We start from the raw sequence: 19753 nt of genomic DNA on the forward strand, positions 1-19753 counted from the left end.
GGATGGATGGAGATGAGTCCCCCTCCGCATTAATTAGTTGCCCTGAAGTGGATGCTTGCTCTGAAGTTAACTGATTTTCTTCACTTCCTCTGGATGGTCCCAGAGTTTGGGGGCTGTGTGACAGGGATGAGGGAGAGTCCTACACACACGATGCCTACACACGCAACAAGGCCTAAGGAGAGACCTCCCGGGTGCCCGATGCAAGGCTGTCAAGGGGCTAGAACCCCTGATCTTGCTGTGTTCCGCCGTCCTCACTCGCACACACAGCCGGGCACTGCCCTGAGAATGAGCATGTGCTGGGATTCCCTGGGGACAGTCACTGGCCGGAGCTGGGTGCAGACTTGGGAAGAGGGCATAGCCACCCTCTAAATCTTCAGGCGCTCCCTGCAGGGACCTCAGTGTATGCGGGATGGAACCTCACCAGCTTACCTGCTATCTAAGAAAAGGGTGAGTATAAAGGCTGAGAAAGGTGTGGGGTGAGGATTCCTCAGCCAAGAACCGGAAGCTTCCTGAGGGCAGAAATTATACTTTATCCACCTTCGTGGCTCTTGGCGGCCCCCAGTAGTGCTGGGGCGGTCAGTTCTGATGAATGGTCCTGACAGGAGAGGGCAGGGGCCTGCCTGATCGGGTGAGGACGGGGTCCTCAGGGGACAGGGATGGCAGGGCAGTGCACGTACTCGTTGAACTGGTCCTTGGCGGCCTGCAGCGCGCTCCGGGGCTGCGGGTAGTTGGAGACTGTGATGGAGGCCCCTGGGCCGCACAGCAGCTTGAATAGGAGGTTGTCCACAATGGCCAGCGCCGTGGCCGGGGAGTGGTATGCCTGGTTGTTGAACAAGGCGGTGACCACTGTCTGCTCGCTGACATCTCTGAAGGACGCTGCCACCAGGCACCTCTCGTTAAAGCCTCCCCCCTCCACTGAGGCCCTGAAAATCAGGAACTCCTCCAGGTCACCTGGGGAGCAATGGCAGAGTCAGCAGTGTGGACGACTGACCCCCACGGCCCACACCCTGGGGAGCTCGGAAGGCCTGGAGGAACGATGGGAAGAACACACCACACGCACAGACACTGCCCACGGGCCGTCCCACCATGCACACAGGCTCGCTGCTCTGGCCTTGCCTCTCACTCAGCTGTAAAATGGGTACAGTGATGACACCTACACTGCAAGACCCAAGGGTCAGCGAGGGGACAGGGACACATCAGTGACCCTTAGTACTGATATTTACAACGGCATACATTAAGGCCTTTTGTCATTACCTAAGGACAAAGGTCAGATGTCTTTAAGTACAGTGTCATAAAACCATGTAGTGAGGTGGTCAGAAACGACAAGCCCCCCACTCGATGAGGGAGCAGGAATTCAACCTTTCAGATGGACTCAGCCTGGGGCGTCTGCGCAGCGTCCTGAATGTCCCAGACCCACTGTGCACCACGAGAGCCTCACAATCTTTGGACTGGGCTGGGGACAGCCAGAAAACAGGCTGGGGGCCACTTGGGGTGACAAACAGGGCCACTCACCAGTATTTCATGGGGCTAGTCAGGGTCATAGTCACTGGCAGAGCCAAGCGGGGACCCCGGGCTGCAGGAGCTCCAGCCCAGCGCGGTGCCCGTTGCCATGCTGGCCATTCTAGGCTGCCTATACGTTCAGCTAAAGAGGAACCTGATTCTTGCCAAGATTTCGCGACCATTCAGCATGCTGAACCTCAGAGCAGCTGCCCAGGAAGCAAAGTGGGTGGGGAGCGGTGAGAAGAGAAAACCTCGGAGCTCTGCCCATGTAAGCAGAGCCATGCCCGCTCTGAGCCCGGGGCAGCGTCCGACGGCCACCACAGGGGGCGCCAGACAGTTTTGGTTTTAGGGTGACGGAGGGAAACACTGTGTCACATTAATGCCTGTGACCAGCCTAGTAAACAGAAAAGGCAACAGAAAGATCACAGAAGTTTCACATTTCATTTGAATGGTCCTAAATACACAACTTCAGGAAATGACCACTCGGTCAAAGTTTAGCCCTAGGGATGCTTTCTTGTCTTCTGACTCAGTGCAACAATTTCCTCCCCCAGGGAAGGCCTGGCAGCGTCTGGAGGCATTTTCAGTTGTCATGACGGGGTGGGGGTGGGAGACCAGGGGTCCTGTAGTGCACAGGGCAGTGAAAAACGGACCACCCCAAAAGTCTGCAGTGCCCCGCTTGAAGAGCTGGGCTCCGACACAGCACAGCTCGGCTCCTGAGACCCAGGCACGCTCCTTACCCAACACTTCACGAGGCTCCTGGCCCTCAGCCTGCAGCATGTCCTTCAAGTGCTCAGACAGCTGCTGAGCCAGACGAGAGGTCCCAGGGACTGAGAAAGGCACAACGGTTCTGCCGTACTCGCCCAAGGTCAGCTTGAGGATAGGGTCGTCAAAGATCTCGGAGGAGTAGTTGATGGCCAGGAGGGCCAGGGTAATGCACATCACGGGGACCAGGACCTGGGCTGCCAACATCTTCCACTCCCGCCAGCTGTACGAGGCCTTCTTCAGGAACATGGCCAAGAACTGCTGGCAGCGGAGCGTGAGCTGCAGCAGAGGGGACAAGGTGACACGGCTGCCACTCAGGAGCCAGCATCTGACCAGCAGCAGGGATAGTTCCCATGTGAGCCTGGGGCCTTCAGCTGACATTTGTGCCCTGGTCCCTGGGCTTCTCACAGGGCTCCATCAATGACAAGCAGGACACGTGTGTGCACGTCCCTGCAGGCCCTGATGTGGGCCTCAGGGGGTCTTGCAACAGCCGGGGAGGCAGGGCAAGCGCTGTGTGCTTGTCACAGGACATTAGCAGACTGGCTGCAGTCCCACAGCTCCCCTGCCTGAGGCTTCTGACTACTGCTGCTGGTATGAGCACCCCAGCTGTGCTTGCAGACAAACGCCCCTCAGCTGCCCATATTCCCCAACCTCGGCCCTTCGCTGTCTTGTTAAGTGTAGGGAGTGTCACGGGGACCAACCCCCAGGTCCGCCACATACTGGCCGTGTGACCAACCTTGGTGCAGGCTCAGTTTTCTGCCTGTAAAATGGGGCCAGTGCTGCCTCTACCTCATCAGATGCCAGCACACACCAAGATCTCGGTGAAGGGAGCACTGTTAACATCATGAGCAAAGATTTGCTCTTATTCCTGAGCGGCCGAGGTCGAACATGAAGAAATTACAATTGCTCAGTAAAAATGCTCCGAGTTCTCCCTGCCAACCCATGGAAGTGTGAGCTGTAATCTGCCCTCTTCCCGGCTCTCCGATCCTCCTGAAGTCACATCCGCCCCCACGGACCCTTCACGCGTGGTGCTCAGAGGTCCCTCAGCCCTCCTGCGCTGCTCCACTCCAGCCCCAGCGCTCACCCCAGTGTTGAGCTTGAGGGCCGCGCACTCCTCCTCCATCAGAGCGCCGATGCCATCGGTTGGGTCCATTATTCCACATAGGTTGCTGTCCACTGCCCAGTCACTCGCCCGCCTCTCGTGCTGGTACTGCAGGGCAGGCAGCTGGATGGCCTGGATGTCCATGCTGGTGTCTACCAGCTTACCGACCCTGCACCAAACCATGCAAGGCCTGGTCATAACTAGGCTCCCCAGGGAGGGAGAAGCTATTGTTCCTCAGAGAAAGGAAGCAGAGGGAGAAAGAGGGCGACTGTCAGAGGCACTCAAGTGGAGTGCCATCAGCTTCATTGGCTGGTTTGGTTTTTTGCTCATTCATCAATAAATATCTCCAGAACACCAGCTATTACAGCCAAGGAAAGCCCAGGAGAGAGAGACAAGCAGACGGGAACCCTGCCCATGGGGATCCCAGTCTCATGGGGAGACTGACCAAGGTCAGTCTTCATAACAAGGGCTTTCCAGAGGGACAGGAGGAGGCTCGGGGCACGACAGCTACACTGCGTTTGCGTTCACGTATTCTGTTGCCTGCTCTAGGCCATGGGTCCTCAAGGAAAAACAGCTACCTCACATTCTATTTTTCCATTTCTAGTTCTTAGCACTGTATCTGCCAAGTAAGCATTCAACAAGTGTCTAATACAAGCGTCAGTTGTATCAAGCTCACCCGGCAGTGCTGAGGGTCTGAATGCTAAATTTCACATCGCATTACGGACGAAGGCAAGCTCTGGACTACTGCCTAAACCTGGGAGGAGCCTGTTGCTACCGGGAGGGACCCCGAGGGGAAGCGCACACCCCCTCAATGCGATCAGAGCACAGCTAGCTGCTGGCCGCTTTCTGAACTGCTGTGCGCGTCAGAACCCCCCCCCCCCCGCCCCCCGTGGGTTCGTGCAGCCATTAGTAACAGCGTCAGGACTCCAAGTTGGGCCCCCCACGCTGCTTCCTCCCCAGGCGCACGCCCACTGGCAGAGGGGTGTCAGCGATGACAGTTGAGGGGGCTGCTTTATCATCACACTTTTAAGAAAGCATCCACCTTGCTGAGTCCTAGACTAAAGGAAGCACATTTACTGACCGTAAGAAGACTTCCTCCATGGTGGTGACAGAGGCCCCAAAGCTGGCGATGCCCAGCTCCTTCTGCTTCTTCTCCAGTTTAGCAAAAAGACTTTCAAACCTGAAAAAAGACCCCGAGTGATGAGTCCCTTCTTAGTGACGTTCCAGATAATTCATTCCTAAATAATCTCTTCTGTGCAGTATGGGGGAGGGGCAAAGGAACTGAGCCCCTTGAAACGCCATTTCGAAAAAAAATAGAAGTCAGGTTTTGTTCCCTGCCTTTCTTTTCCCCATGTACCATCTTGCGAGCACAAAGATACTGTTTGACAGTGTCCCCGCTACATGAGACCGCGAAACCAGCCAAAAGCAATTGGTGAACATTGATTTGATTGCCGGGCAGGAAAACATTTCTAAAAAGAAGTCACAAGGAAAAAGATAAGACCCATTAAATGTAAAGTATCTGCATGGAAAAAAAAAAAATCTCAGAAAATTAGGCAACAACGAATTGGGAAAAGTTGCAACATACAGTACTATAAATGTATTTTCTCTGCCTTATGATTTTCTTAACGTGTTCTTCTCTCTAGCTTATTTTATTATATAAATACGGTATATGCATATAATACATATAACATAAAAATATGAGTTAGTCAACTGTTTATGTTAGTAGTAAGGATTCTGGTAGACAGTAGGCTACTAGTTAAGTTTTTGGGGAGTCAAGATTTGTACATGGATTTTTGACCTTATTGGCGAGGGGGCAGAGGAGGTCGGTGCCCCTAACCCCTGCATTGTTCAAGGGTCAACTACATATAATGCATTCTGACTGATAAACGAGCAAGAGAAATGAACACACACCCTGGCTGGTGTAGCTCAGTGGATTGAGTGCGGGCTGTGAACCAAAGGGTCACTAGTTCGATTCCCAGTCAGGGCACATGCCTGGGTTGCAGGCCAGGTCCCCAGTGGGGGACACAAGAGAGGCAACCACACACTGATCTTCCCTTTCCTTCTTTCCCCCTCCCTTCCCCTCTCTCTAAAAATAAATGAATAAAATCTTTAAAAAAAAGAGATATGAACACACAATATCCAGAAGAAGCAAGGCTTCAAGACCAGTAAGGAACGAGTGTGTTCAACCTGCTGCAGGAATGGAAGAAACACAAAATGTCAACTAAGTGAGCATGTGCTACTTCTTACCCATCAAATACACACATATTAACAAAATTACTCAGACCCAGCAACCATGGAGTAAAACGGACACTCTCTCATCCCCCTGATGGGGAAGCCGAACACACCACCTTTCCAGAAGGTGGTCCTATTTACCCCATGTTTGGGAATCTTTCCCAAGGGGGTCGCTGGAAATCTGGACAAAGGGTTTTCTAGAAGAAAGTTCATTAGCATAATTTTTTTGAAAACCATGAGCATGTGATAACAGAGTAGGTTTCATGTATAAATTATGATACATTTGAGTCAGGGAGCACTATGCCGTTATTAAAACCAAATTGTTGTATTTTGCTGTGTATAATGCACACCCATATTTTTGGCTCAAACTTTCAGGGAAAAAAATCTTTTGTTTAAATTATTTTTTAAATGATTTTATTTGCTTATTTTTAGACAGAGGGGACGGGAGGAAGAAAGAGAGGGAGAGAAACATCCATGTGTGGTTGCCTCTCACACTCCCCCCACTGGGGACCTGGACTGCAACCCAGGCCTGTGCCCTGACTGGGAATCGAACCGGTGGTCCTTTGGTTCACAGGTCTGCACTCAGTCCTCTGAGCCACACCAGCCAGGGCTCATTTTAATTTTTTAACTCAATTATTTATTTATTTATATTTAGTTACTCGTTTTTTGTATTATAAAGAAATTTTAGCATTTATTTTTGAATGTATTATGATACAAGAAATTTTATGTAACAAATAATTACAAAACACAAGAACAGATACAAGGTATTTCAGGTACTACCCATGTATAATGAGCATCCTTATTTTTCCCTCAAAAATGTGGGCAAAAATGTGCACATTATACATGGCAAAATACGTACTCAATTGGGCTTATAGCAAGATGAAATGTACTTTTAAGATTTATGTCCCAGAGTTACAGAATGTGGATCAGGTTTGTTTTTTCGCCTCCCCATGCTGGCGGTCTACTGTGTTTATGAGGCGTGTGTCCATGACCCAGTTCCAAGACCAAGAAGACACGCAAATTCACAATTCCACAGAGAGCTCCGGGCGGGTCTCTGTGCGTGCTTCGCTCCGTGTGACCCATGCACTGAGCTCCCCTTTGATGAGTCAGGCACTTTCTGCTTCTCAGATGCAAGTGATGTTTCTCCCGGCTCCATTGCACAGGGAGGCCTGGCATCCTACACTTAGCAAGCAGATTCACCATGCGCTGTCACCGGCGCAGGACTTAAGAGATGCCCACTGGCCAGTCTTGACAGGCACAGGGTGGGTGGCTCTAAGCAAGGAGCCCTTAAGACCCACCGAGCCCCATTCCTGGGTCCGTAGCTGTGTTTTTTCTCTGGGACACATACCTGTGCGTGCTCTCCTTGGGAAGAATGAATGACAGCTCTGCTCCGGCGCTGCTCTCCAGGGAGGCATTCGGGATGTGGTGGTGGACCAGCCGGGAGATGCCCTCAGGGTTGCAGTGAGGCTCCTTCACCAGCGTCATGTGGTAGCCTGCACCTGGAATGCAGCGGAGCCCCACACGAGGCTGCCTCCCTTGTCTCCTGGCCCGCCCAGGGCCTCGGGCTCATGACCATGGCAGACTCATGGAAAGGGGCTGGAGGGCAGGGGGCAGCTGAGCCAGAATGAATGCATCTCGGAACTCCTCAGAGCTGTCCTGAGGGTCTTGCCTCCTGCTCCCCAGCTGGGAAGAGATGCTGGAAAACGTGGGCGCTGAGCATGACATGGAGGTAAAACCCAAGCCAGACTTCGGACTTCAAGGCTCACAGGCTGTGGTAGGTACAGTCCCAAGGCCTGTTCTCCTTGCTTTCTCAGTAATGGAACCCCATGATGAAGGCTGCCCTGTCTCACCCTCACCAGCCTGATGGTGACTACACTGGGTCGCCATTTACTTGACAGGGCTGTGTGCTGGCCAGGGGAAGCCATGGAAGGCAGGAATGCAACTTCTGTGGTATCTTGTCCTTGTCACTGACAGAACGTGGATGGGACCTCGCATACTGGACCATGATCTGTCCTTGAGAAGGAAAGGAAGCCATGCCCAGGTAGCAAAGAGGTCCTGCTTCCACATGTGACCCATCGGCCCTGGGCCTTGTTACAGGTCACCTGCTGGTCTGAGAGCCGTAACACTGGCAAACGTGCCCGGCCTCTCCACGGGCACTGCTGCTCTTGGCAGCCCTGGTTCTCAACTGCTCTTCCAGTGGCCGTGACTGATTGTCCTTCTAATCGAATCAAAACTATGTACTCCTCTTCCCTCCCTCTTCACTCTTCCAATCTCCGCTGCCTGGGGCCTTGGGTCTCCTTCCAGAGGTGGCAGACAGGAAGTCTAGGGAAGGCCTCATCCTGCCTGATCTCAGGGCCCTTCGTGAAAGTTAACAGTGGGTGCTTTCTTTGGCACTCTGTGTTAGTGACACTGGCCCCATATGGGATGGGGGGTGGGCTGCTCACCCCGCTTCCTACCGTCGGCCACTCACCATATTTCTGTTTGAGGAACAGTGAAGACCCACAGCACTGCAGCTCCCCCTTGGCCATGATGGCAATGCGGTCCCCAAGCAGGTCGGCCTCATCCATGAAGTGGGTGGTCAGCAGTATGGTACGATCACTTTTCTGCTGCTGAAGAAGGTCCCAGATGGCCCTCCTGGAGACGGCGTCCATGCCCGACGTGGGCTCATCCAGCATCAGCACCTGCAGGGCAGCGGAACAGCCTTGTGAAAATGGCAGAGTCATGTCCCAGGCCCAGGCTGGCTGTACCATTGGCCCTGTGTGGCTCAAGCTGCACAAAGATGCAGCAGTGCCGTCCTCACCAGGCGGCCCGTCCAGGGCGCCCAGGGCCCCCTTCCATGGCTGCAGAGTCAGCAGCCATCCCAGGCCGAGTGGGAGCTAGAGGGCAATACCTCTGGACCCTGCTGCCCCAAGTGTTTGTCCACTGCATATGGGGGCCCTGACCTGTGTCCTTTGGAGGCCGGGCCTGCTGCCCTGTACCTTGGAGCCCGCTATGAGGGCGATGCCGATGGACAGCTTGCGTTTCATCCCCCCGCTCAGGAACCTGCACCGGGAGTCCCGCTTGTCCTCCAGACTGAGGATGTGTAGCATCTGTTTGACTTCTTCAGGGCACTTCTGGTGGGACAGGCCTTTCAGCTGAAATAGCAGGGGGCACAGAGTTCTGGTGGGGGGCTTCCAGTGGGGCCATCCAGTGAGCCACTTAGCCTTGGCGTGGTCTCATCATTTCAAGGGCAGGCCTCCAAGTCCTGACTTCCCTCCCACTTTCCCCACTCCAGGTATATGGGAGGGGTCCTGGGAGCGAGTTTTGGTTTGCCGGGAGGCTAAGCGCTCAGTTGGCTGCCTCAGGAACCCAAGCACGCATGCTAAGAAGCAAACATGACAAGGACAAGCTCTGACTCCCACCCCCTGACAGCTCACCTGAGCATAGAAATACAGGTGCTCTGTAACTGTTAGGTTGTCAAACAGGACGTCGTGCTGCGGGCACAGGCCCAGGCTCCTACGGATCTGAACCATATCTTGTGAAATTTCGTACCCATTGATATATGCCCGCCCACTGGTCGGGGGAAAAAGACCTACGGCCAAGGAGAAGACCAAAGGCTTAGGCTCAGCTGAACATCCTGCCAGTCAGCACGAGGCGTGATGGCCTTGCCACATCCACGCAGTTTTGCTTCGATTTACCCCAGGACCCACCTGTGAGTGGGTTTGCCACTCACCCCGCTCCTGCCGTGGTGGACATGTGGCCCCTCACCTGTGAGCATGGAGAGGGTGGTGGTCTTTCCCGCACCATTGTGGCCGAGTAGGACAGTAATCTGCCCCTCATACAGATTCAGGTTCAGGTCTCTGACGGCTGCCCTATCCTTGTTCCCCACTCTGAACACCTGTAGGAAAGGCAGAGGCCACCCTGGACTTCAGGCCTTCAGGAATTTGCTCTATGGGTCCCTCCCACTAAGGGTTTCAGAGGGGACCACGCCCAGCATCACTAGTCAGCAGATAGAGAGGTGAGAAGTTTCAGACCAAGCGCTGACTGGGGACCATGCAGCCTTCCGTTGTTCTCTGCCTCCTCCAGCCCCAGCAGGTCCCCAACACCCCCGGTGTCTGGCATCAAAGGCCTGTGAGGCCGAGGCGTCACTGTGTAGCCAGCATAGCAAGCGTTCACGGCAAAGCTGCTGAGAAGTTAAGTCTGGGCAGCGGCACGTGGTACTGACCCAACCCTGAGTCGCCACCCTGGGCCCTGGGAGCACAGAGCCTGAGTGGTGGCCGAGGCCTGGGAGAGCTAGTCAGGGGACAGTCACCCGCTTGAGGAGAGCCATGGCAAGGCAGCAGGTCTTATCACCTGTGACTCCAAAGTCCCCCTTCCCCGCCTGTCCCCACAGGGTGTGACACCTTGGATATGTGCTTGATCTTGATCCCCGCCACCAGGTCCTCTGGCTCAGCTTCAAAGTACTCTGTCCTGAGGGCTTTCTCAGGGTCGTCATCTTCTTCTTTCCCTAAAACTGTCCTTGGGCGCACGCACCAATAAGAGGGCTGGGAAGGAAATCAGATAGGTCTCAGACAGCTTATTCATGCCAGGTTATCGCGTTTGTGGCAAATAGAGCAACAACTAACCCACGTGCTAACATACACAGCTCCCAGCCCTCGGTCTAGCTCGCACACTGCTGCTGTAGAGGAGACACCGCTCAGAGCCCTGGGGCTGCTCAGGGCCCGGCACAGCCCCTCACACCCTGCCCCTAGGGAAGCACTCAGCCTCAGCTTCCCAATCCGCCATACGGCAGGAAGGCAGCTCATAGGCTTATCGTCGTATCGTATCAACTCAGATGTGACCCAAAGGAAAAGCAAACGCTGACATTTCATACACACGGGTTATTGAACGTTCCAGTCCAGAGCAGTGTCGGGGTAGAAAGTGGAGGAGGCTGTGTGTCCACACCCCCAGCTGCACCGTTACTCACACATACGGAGCTTGTGAACTGTGCAGGAGGAGCCAAAGGACCAGGCCCCCCTTTGCTATGAGGGAGCCTCGCCCTGTCCTGTCTAGAGGACGGTGGCCCTCCACCCTCTGTCTGGCCATCACAGGGACAGGCTGTGCCGGGGAAAGACTATAAACACAAACCGTACACACCTCCTACCCCGAAGGGTGGCCCATGGCACAGGTAGCACAGGGGTGCGGCAGGGACACAGGAGAGGGGAGGGCAGGGCCCTGGGACAATTCCCGCAGAGGTAGCCTTTGAGGGGAGAATTTGGTTAACCCTAACTATGCTCCTGGTGCGTTCCCAGTGTCTGGAATAGTTCTGGCACACCGTGCAATGTATGGTTTTAAGCCACACATTTTGAGTGATTATGAAATCAGCCTGTGTCTTAAAAGTCGTGGAATGCCACAGTTTAAGTGTGTTTTTCTTTCTTAGTGATAAAGTAATGGTGCCTTGAAGAATCAGTGGCATTTTAGAGTTGATCAGTACGTACTGGACACTTGATACATTCTTGTTTAATCAAATGAGGAACGCTGAAGTGGCAACCTAACTAACCATCAGCAGGGAATCAGTTAAATACGTGGTGGGACATCCATGAAATGCTGGGAAGTCATTAAAAAATGAAATTGATTCATAAACATGCATATATTTAAATACAGGTAAACGTAGCCCTAGCTGGGTAGCTCAGTTGGTTAGAATGTTGTCCCAGTACAGCAGGGTTGTGGGTTTGATCCCCGGTCACGGCACATACAAGAATAAACCAATGAATGCATAAATCAGTGGAAAAACAAATTGATGCTTTTTTGTTCTCTTTCTCTCATATCAATGATAAAAATTTAAAAAAATAAATATAGATACATTTATAAATAAAACAATTTATAAATATGTATAGATAAAAATCTAAAAGTACTTTTACTTTTTTGAGTATGATCCTTTTTTCTAAAACCAAATGTATGTATGTTATATACACACCCACACATGCTAGAGGATAGTCCACGGATAGAAGGAAAATCAAAAGAACCACATCAAAATGTCAGCAGTGTTCATCTCTGGGTAGTGGGACGGTATTGTATAGTCCAGCAATGCAATTATATTGACGAGAAACCATATTACTTTGGATGCAGAAAACCCACAAATGACAAGGAAGAGAGGCCGCGGGTGAGGGGGTACACCAGATGGTGGGCCAGCGCGAGCTCCTTCTCTCAGACCCTGGACAGCAGGGACCATCTCGGGAGGTCAGGTTGGGGGATGGTCTCAGGACCCTCAAGGACGTACTGCTGGCCAGCTGAGCACAGGGTAGGGTCCTGTATCCTGGCCTGACCAGGTACCGAGTGTTAGGGACTAAAGAAGCCCCAGAGTGAGTGCTGGGGAAACCTGCACCCGCCCCAACCTGAACCGGCGCCGCCCTGCCCTGCCGCCCCTGACCCAGGGGTGGCCCCTGCGAGGCACCGGGGCATCGGGACTCACCATGATGAAGAAGTACCAGGGCTGGGGCACGCCGAACTGCCCTGGGAAGATGGCCTCCACATACCAGGTCACCAGGCCATAGAGGACGGAGTCAAACAGCAGCATGCCCAGCACTTGCCCAAAGGAGAAGTCATCGTCCACGTTTACGGGACTCAGGAGGTCTTGCCACTGGACGCCCGTGCCTGGAGGACACACCAGGAAATGGGCCTGAAATGGACCAGCAGCTCCGCCACCCTGCCCTTGTGGCTTTTATAGAGAATCCGATGCCTCTCTCCGGGTCTCGAGTAGGTTACAAAATCGATGTTATAGAACCAGCAAAGGCTCGTTAACGGACTAGATGGACTCACGTTTGGTTTGTGACGTATATATACATAACACATACCCATATACACAATACGCGTGTGCATATACATGTATGCGCACACACACATGTGCTTTGGGCTAAGCCCAACAACGGCACAGAGTGTATCTCATGGAAGTCTTTTTAAAAGTGGAAAAATTCTCTGGACACATGGAAGATCTATTTAGTAGTGCCCATAGTGCTTGGTCTTCTCTTGGTTTCTCAGCAGCACGGTCCCGATGATGCCTGGGGGTTCTGTGTGGCCAGGGCACCTTCTGCTGGCTTGAGATCCCCTCATGAAAATGGCTGCTCTCTGGCCTTGATCGACATTCACTTTGAAATAACCAAAAATTTGTCTATTTTAAGAAAATTCAGTATAGAATTGTGATAAATAAGAGGTATTATATAGTTAGATTCTTTTTCGTAATTGGCTTTTTAAAAAGTATTTGAACCCTGGAAGTAACTCTGCATTAAACAATCCCCATTGTGCTGCACACTACTAAACATGGAAACACATACATTTAAAACCCGAGTGTTAGGCCCTGGCTGGTGTGGCCCAGTGGATTGAGCACTGGCCTGTGAACCAGAGGGTCACTGGTTCAATTCCCAGTCAGGGCACAGGCCTGGGGTGCAGGCCAGGTCCCCAGAGGGGCACGGGAGAGGCAACCACACGTTGATGTTTCTCTCCCTCTCTTTCTCCATCCCATCCCCTCTCTCTAAAAATAAATAAATAAAACCTAAAAATAAATAAATAAAGATGGGTTCTTCTAAAAAATTAAAAAACTAAAGAGCTAGAAGACATTGCCATCTAAAGAAAAAAAGTTCTGAGTAAAGATAAAGTCACACTGGAAAAAAAACTAGGATAGAGCTACACTAGCCCTGGCCGGGTGGCTCAGTTGGTTGGTGCATCATCCCGTACACCAAAAAGGGTGCGAGTTCGATCCGTGGTCAGGGCACATACCTAGGTTGTGGGTTCAATCCTCAGTTGGGGAGCATATGGGAGGCAACTGATCAGTGTCTCTCTCTCACATTGATGTTTTTCTCTCTCCTTTTCTCTCTTTGTAAAATCAATAAGCATCCCCCAGGTGAGGATTTTTTTTTCCTTAAATCTACACTGAAGGTTCCTGTGGCCACCCACCTGCCTCCTTACATAGACCTGCCCCCCACCCCAAATGGAAGCTAAAACGACCAGTGATTGCACGGTTGGGAGAAAAAAGAGCACTCAGCCTGAGAGGGAAGGTCTGGGCAGGGCAGGGCCCAGCTGGTCTTAAAAGGCACCCGGGTCAGTCGTGTGAAAGGGAGATTGCATTTCACCTCCTGCTAGTGGAGCCCAGACAACAGGGACATGATACCGGCACAGCACCAGCCGTGCAGAAACTCACGGCGCCCCTTGATCCTCCTCTTGGAACCAGAGCAAGCAAGAGAGGTGGGCCAGTCTGAACCCATCCACCTGTCCTCGGCCCTTCTGGGCAAGGGGTTTGAGTGACCCAGAAATGAACAGGCCTTCTCCTAAGAGGTGGGCTCTCCATCTCTGGAGACTTCCCAGCATGTGAGGGGTTACGGGTTATACTAGGTGCTCTCTCATCGCTTTAGAGGGGCAGGCTTGAGTCCATCAGTTGAAATCTGAGTGGCTACTGCAGGTTTGCAAAGTGGGAGGCCACATGGCCAAAGTTAGCAAAAAGAAAAAAGTTTTATTTGATCCCCATGATATTTTAAAAAAATCAGGAAATTTCACAAAAATCAAGAAAACAATGTTCTGGTCTGTCTCTTGTTTTTTTCTTGGGCCTCCTCATCCTCATTGTCAACCGTTGTTGGTTTCAGGGGACCAGGGAGGGAGGAGATGCTAACTGTACTATTTCACAGAGAACTAGGGCTGGATCAAAACCCATGGACTCTGACAGACAGAGAAAGACAAATGCCATATGATTTCACATAATGTGGAATCTAAAACACAAGATAAAGGAGCAAGCAGAATAGAAACAGACTCAGAGATACAGGGACCATTTTGACGGTTGCCGGATGACGGGGGCGGGGGGGGCTTGGGTGAAAAAGGTGAAGCAGTTAAGAAGCACACATTGGTAGTTACACAGCCGTCTCGGGGATATAGAATACATACAAAATACAGCAGAGCCAATAACATTGTAACTATGGGTGGTGTCAGATGGGCACTAGATTTACCCTGGTGATCACTTCATAAGTTACATAATGTCTAATCACCAGGTTGTACACCTGAAACTAATATAATATTGTACATTACTGATATTAAAAAATAAAAAAAATATTTAAAAAAATAACGGGCTTTGAGACCTTGGGTGTAATCATTCTGAAAGCCTCCTGATGCAGGAAGAGACTCAGAGAGTAGAATCCCACGTCGGCAGGTGCAGAGGCTCACGGCCAGTGCTTTCCTGCAGTAACAGCTGGTTCCAGGCAGGGCCTCGAGGGAACTCAAAGCCAGCACTATGCCAGCCAAGTGGTGGATGCTGACGACCCGTCTTCCAAATGCATCACTCGCTTAGATGTCCTGATGCGTCTGTTACTGGAGCTGGAGGTGCCTCCGCTTAGACTGTCTCTGGGTGAAACTGAATCAGCAAGGGCAGCTTGTGAAAATGAAAATACTCACCTTTTGCTTCAAATTTTCCAATGAGCTGGGCTCCCATTGCCATGGCGACGTTCGACAGGACACAGGAGAACAGCTTCTGGTTAAGCGTCATCCAGTTGTACCGAGGAGCGACGAAGAAGTAGGGGATATATGTGAAGAAGTACAGGCAGCCCCCGACAGCCGCTGCCATGTTGGCTACAGATGGAGAGAGGAAGGTAAATGTGATAAAATCATGTGAGAGAATTTGCGTGAATGTGTCAGAAGGAAGCCTGTGAGCTGCCTTCTGTGAGCAGACCCCCTCCCTGCGACAGAGGCCAGGTGCTGGGGAACTCCAGGTTTGGCCTGCAGTTTTTTCTTTTGGCGGGGTGCCTGTGCCCTAGGGAATGTGACCCTGCCCAGGGCGGCAGATGTCCTCTTCATCCCAGGACCACACATTGGTTTTCCAGCACCCTAAGTCTCCTACAGACCTCACCTCCAGTTGCCTTGACATTGCTCACCTGCCATGACTAATACTGCACCCCCACCCCAGCCTTGCTTCTTGCATGGTCTTCCCTTCCTTCTTTTTTAAAAATGTATTGATTTTAGAGGAGCGGGCGTGGAGGGGGAGGGAGGGAGGGAGAGAGAGAGAGAGAGAGAGAGAGAGAGAGATGGATTTGTTGTTTTATTTATTTATACATTCATTGGTTGATTCTTGTATGTGCCCTGACTGGGGATCAAACCCATAACCTTGATGTATCAGCATGATGCTCTAACCAACTTAGCTACCCAGCCAGGGCCTGATCTTCCCCTTCTCATTCACTCGTTCATCCCACAGGTATTCGCTGAGTGCCTACTCTGTGCCAGGTCTGTTCCAGGCACCAGGGAGACCTATGCGATGGAGACAGACAAAGACCCACCCCACCCAAGTTTATAGTCATGTGGGGGCGCAGAGAGTCAATGAAGAAGCAACAAAGCAAAGAACGAAGACAGCATATTTTCCGGACCAGGGGCTCTGACTGACCGGGAGACCAAGGAAAGCTTTGATGAGAAGGTGACACATGGGAAAGACCTGAGAGGGGTAAGGACCGGGTCATGGCGGTGAGGGAAAAGCAGTGTGACTTTGGTCCCTTCCGGCAGCTCCCAAACAGTCTGACCTTAAGACTCTTCTACTCCCTTAGAAATTACTAAGGATGTCAAAGAACTTTTGTTCATGTGAGTTACATGTACATGTAACAATGTTGACTGTATTGGAAATTAATACTAAGGAAATTTAAAGATATTTAAGAATAAATATAATAAACCCATTATAAATGAACATAAATGTTTTTATGAAAAACAACTCTTTTCCCCATAATCTCGTGAGGCAAGTGCATTGTGTTACATTTCACAAACCTCTGCATGTCCAACTTAGATTACAGCCGGGTTGTCACATCTGCTTCTGCGTCCACTCTGTTGTGTTACATTGTTCTGGGCGAAGTTGGAAAAGGGAGGGGTATTTCATAGCCTTTCAGACATTTGTGGATACTCTTTTCCGACACTACACCAGGCAACAAGCGGCAGTTTCCTAAAGGTGAGGTGCCATGTGGAATGAAAGGGACCAATGCACTTTTCACGCTGTCACACTGAACCCACTGGTCTAGCTCGCACTTTGAATGCATTAATCTTCTTGCATAATTTTGTGACATGATGGATTGGCCATTTGGAAAATATTGCTTACTGAGTTATGCAGACCTAAATGTTCACATATTTTATTATACAACAGAGGACCTAATTAGACATTTCTTCAAAAAAGACATAGAGATGGCCAACGGACACGTGAAAAGATGCTCAACCTCACTGATCATCAGGGAGATGCAAATCAAAACCGCAGTGAGACATCACCTCACGCCTGTCAGAATGGGTGTCGTCAAAGACCACAAAAACGGGCTGGCGAGAATGTGGAGAAAAGGGAACCCTGTGCACTGCTGGTGAGAGTGTAAATTCGTACAGCCACCGTGGAAAACAGTATGGAGAATCCTCAAAAAGTTAAAAATAAAACTACCATATGAACCAGCAATTCCACTCCTAGGTATTATCTGAAGAAAACAAAAACAATTATTTGAAAAGATATATGCACCCCTATGTTCACTGCAGCATCATTTATAATAGCAAAGGTATGGAAGCACCCTAAGTGTCCATCAATAGACAAATGGATAAAGATGTGGTACATATACATGATGGAATATTACTCAGACATAAAAAGGAACGGAATCTCGCCACTCGTGACAACGTGGATGGGCCTAGAGAGTACTGTGTTATGTGAAACAAGTTGGACAGAAAGACAAATGCCATAAGATCTCACTTATATGTGGAATCTAAAAAACAAAACAAATGAACGAATAAACAGGACAGAAACAGACTCAGATACGGAGATCAAACTGACAGCTGCCCGAGGGGAGAGGTGGCAAAGGGCAAGGGGATTAAGAAGCACAGACTCGCCATTACAAACTGAGTCACACGGATGTAACACACAACGTGGAAACAGAGTCAGCGACGTCATTGTAACTATGTACGGTGGCAGATCATTGCTAGACTTACTGATCACTCTGTAAGGCACATAAATGTTGAATCATCACGCTGCACACCTGAAACTAACATACTTACTGTATGTCAGTTATGATTATAAATAAATTAAAAAAGAGAATTATTCAGGGATGTATTTCAATACCCAGAAAATTGAGTCCAAAGGAAGGTGCACAGTACAAAAAATCCTTCAGTCTCTGGGTTATTCGATTTACCCCAAATGAAACTGAGGTTTCATCACCCCTCAGTCCTCCGTTCCCAGGGGGCAGGAAGGCTCACCTTTGCTGAAGAAGGTGCTGACCATGAAGCTGAAGGAGATGGAGGAGATGGCGAAGCAGGCCAGGAAGACCAGCACCAGGGAGGGGTCGCTGTGTGCGAGGACTGCCACGTCCTTCTTCACCTGCAGGTGTGGCGCCCCCGACGTCAGCACACACAGGTACGGCAGGGAAGGTGGAGACAGTGAATGTTCGGCCATAAATGAAACGGGAGGGGGTTGGCAAAGGGCTACGCTGAGTGCGTGACAGAGAAACCACTGCTCCTCTCTGCCGAGCCAGGCAGACGCCCTTGAAATCTGCAAACGTGGAGTCTCGGGGCCTCTGTGGTGGTACCACGGCTGCCTCTGGATCTCCCGTCAACTTGAATGCCATGCTCAGGACGTCAGACCCCCCCCCACCTTGAAGGCATGTTTACCTTGACACAGAAGAGCAGAGTCATGAAGGAGACAGTGACGAGGAGGAAGAGGAAGAAGAGCAGGAACCATGCGGTCCAGTGAAGCCAGCTGCTGAGTCCCATCATGCGCATGTACTCCTGGGGGAAGAGCAGCAAGCACTCCCATGCACCCCAACACACCCCCTGCTGACACCCCTGTTCCCCCTGCCTGCCACACCTGGCCCTGGTGCCTTCTTCACGCTGACTTTCCCTAGATCTTCTGTGTGTGTGAGCATGAGGCAGAGACTCCGGGTCATACATGAGCCAAAAGAGGATGTGGGACACCTGGGCCAGAGGCCAGGGGCAGAAAGTGAAATACACACTAGCCACAGGCAGAAGACATGGGTCCCACGGTCACGTCAGCCCTTGACCTTGGGCATGAGGAATTTTGCCTTCTGAAGTACTACCCACCTGGGACACCCTCTCTGCATCCCAGCCAGGACTAGACATCTTCTCCCTCACCCAAGTGAGCAACCTTGCTCTCTACTCAGCCACCACATGTCCCCCCCAACCCCCAACTCATGACCCCATGTTTCAGTCAGGGCCTGAGGTGGGCATGCACTGTGCTGACTCAGCTAACGAACCACCTTGGCAGCCCTCCATTTCTTGCAGCAACCCCAAACTCCTGGGTTGTGCTTTCCAGTCTTCTCTGGGTGCGCCCCTGACCACCCCTCCAAGAAGCTGTGTGGTGGGGCAGCTGGTGCTGGGGTGCTGAGTCAGAAGAGCAGAACCTGGCCCCTGCGCTGTGTAGTACCAACCACACTAACATCCTTGCTGCAAACTGTGGCCTCAGGGCTGTTCTGGGATCAACAGTGGCTGTGGGACTGCTTCAGGAGCAAGAGGCACCGTCTCCCCTCCTGCTGTTCTGAAATGAGGATTCCAGACTATTGTGTGAGGGGCGGAGGCCCCTACAGGAAGGACAGAAGCACAATGATGCTGGGGACAGGCCTGCCTCAAGATCCTAGTCAGGCTTCAGGAGGTGTGGCGAGGAAGCCCTGCTATTCCGCTGACCCATCCGACCAGGGAGTCCCAGGACACCTAAGACTGTGCTGTTCAATACAGCGGCCAGTGGCCGTGCGAGGCCATTCCAATTGAAATTAATAAAATTAAAAATTCAGCTCCTTAGCTGCGCTAGGCACAAGTGCCCAGGGGTGACAACAGTGGACAGCAGACACAGAACGCGTCCACCCATCACTGTGGAACGTTCCGCTGGATAGAGCTGGTCTGGAGGAAGGGACCAGCACTGGTTGTCTCCTTCAAGCCAGGCACCATGCCAGGCTGTTGGGTTTCCAGCTTCTTCTTAAGCACAATTTCATGCCCTCAGAAAAATGGGAAGATTGGTACAATGGTCACTCACGTACCCACCAGTCGGATTCAATAATCACTTCACATTCTGCCACACTGGCTTTATCGACGCATCTGCAGGCGTGCACGGGCACGAACATTATTTTCTGAACCATTTCACTGTCCGCTGCGCACTATTTAAACTAAACTCCGCACCGTTTTATCAAGGCTGTTTCAGGCGCCCAGGCGGACAGC

The 19753-nt window shown here is 51.4% G+C and overlaps 1 protein-coding gene across 3 annotated transcripts in view; it reads right to left on the reverse strand.

Annotated features, from left to right (window-relative positions):
* Window positions 1–19753, reverse strand: part of ABCA3 (ATP binding cassette subfamily A member 3) — a 51801-nt gene that overhangs the window by 14876 nt on the left and 17172 nt on the right. For all 3 annotated transcript variants that reach the window (XM_053928286.2, XM_053928282.2, XM_053928276.2), the window contains exons 10-23: window positions 18197–18313; window positions 17786–17906; window positions 14987–15160; window positions 12027–12208; window positions 9979–10119; window positions 9344–9473; window positions 9013–9167; window positions 8575–8730; window positions 8067–8277; window positions 6945–7095; window positions 4446–4544; window positions 3347–3533; window positions 2238–2541; window positions 678–951 (exon numbers count right to left, since the gene is read on the reverse strand). In XM_053928286.2, coding sequence (XP_053784261.1) covers window positions 678–951; window positions 2238–2541; window positions 3347–3533; window positions 4446–4544; window positions 6945–7095; window positions 8067–8277; window positions 8575–8730; window positions 9013–9167; window positions 9344–9473; window positions 9979–10119; window positions 12027–12208; window positions 14987–15160; window positions 17786–17906; window positions 18197–18313 — 2402 coding nt within the window. The remainder of the gene's footprint in view (window positions 1–677; window positions 952–2237; window positions 2542–3346; window positions 3534–4445; window positions 4545–6944; window positions 7096–8066; window positions 8278–8574; window positions 8731–9012; window positions 9168–9343; window positions 9474–9978; window positions 10120–12026; window positions 12209–14986; window positions 15161–17785; window positions 17907–18196; window positions 18314–19753) is intronic.

Source organism: Desmodus rotundus, chromosome 1 (assembly GCF_022682495.2).
Source record: "Desmodus rotundus isolate HL8 chromosome 1, HLdesRot8A.1, whole genome shotgun sequence".
Lineage (NCBI taxonomy): Eukaryota > Metazoa > Chordata > Mammalia > Chiroptera > Phyllostomidae > Desmodus > Desmodus rotundus.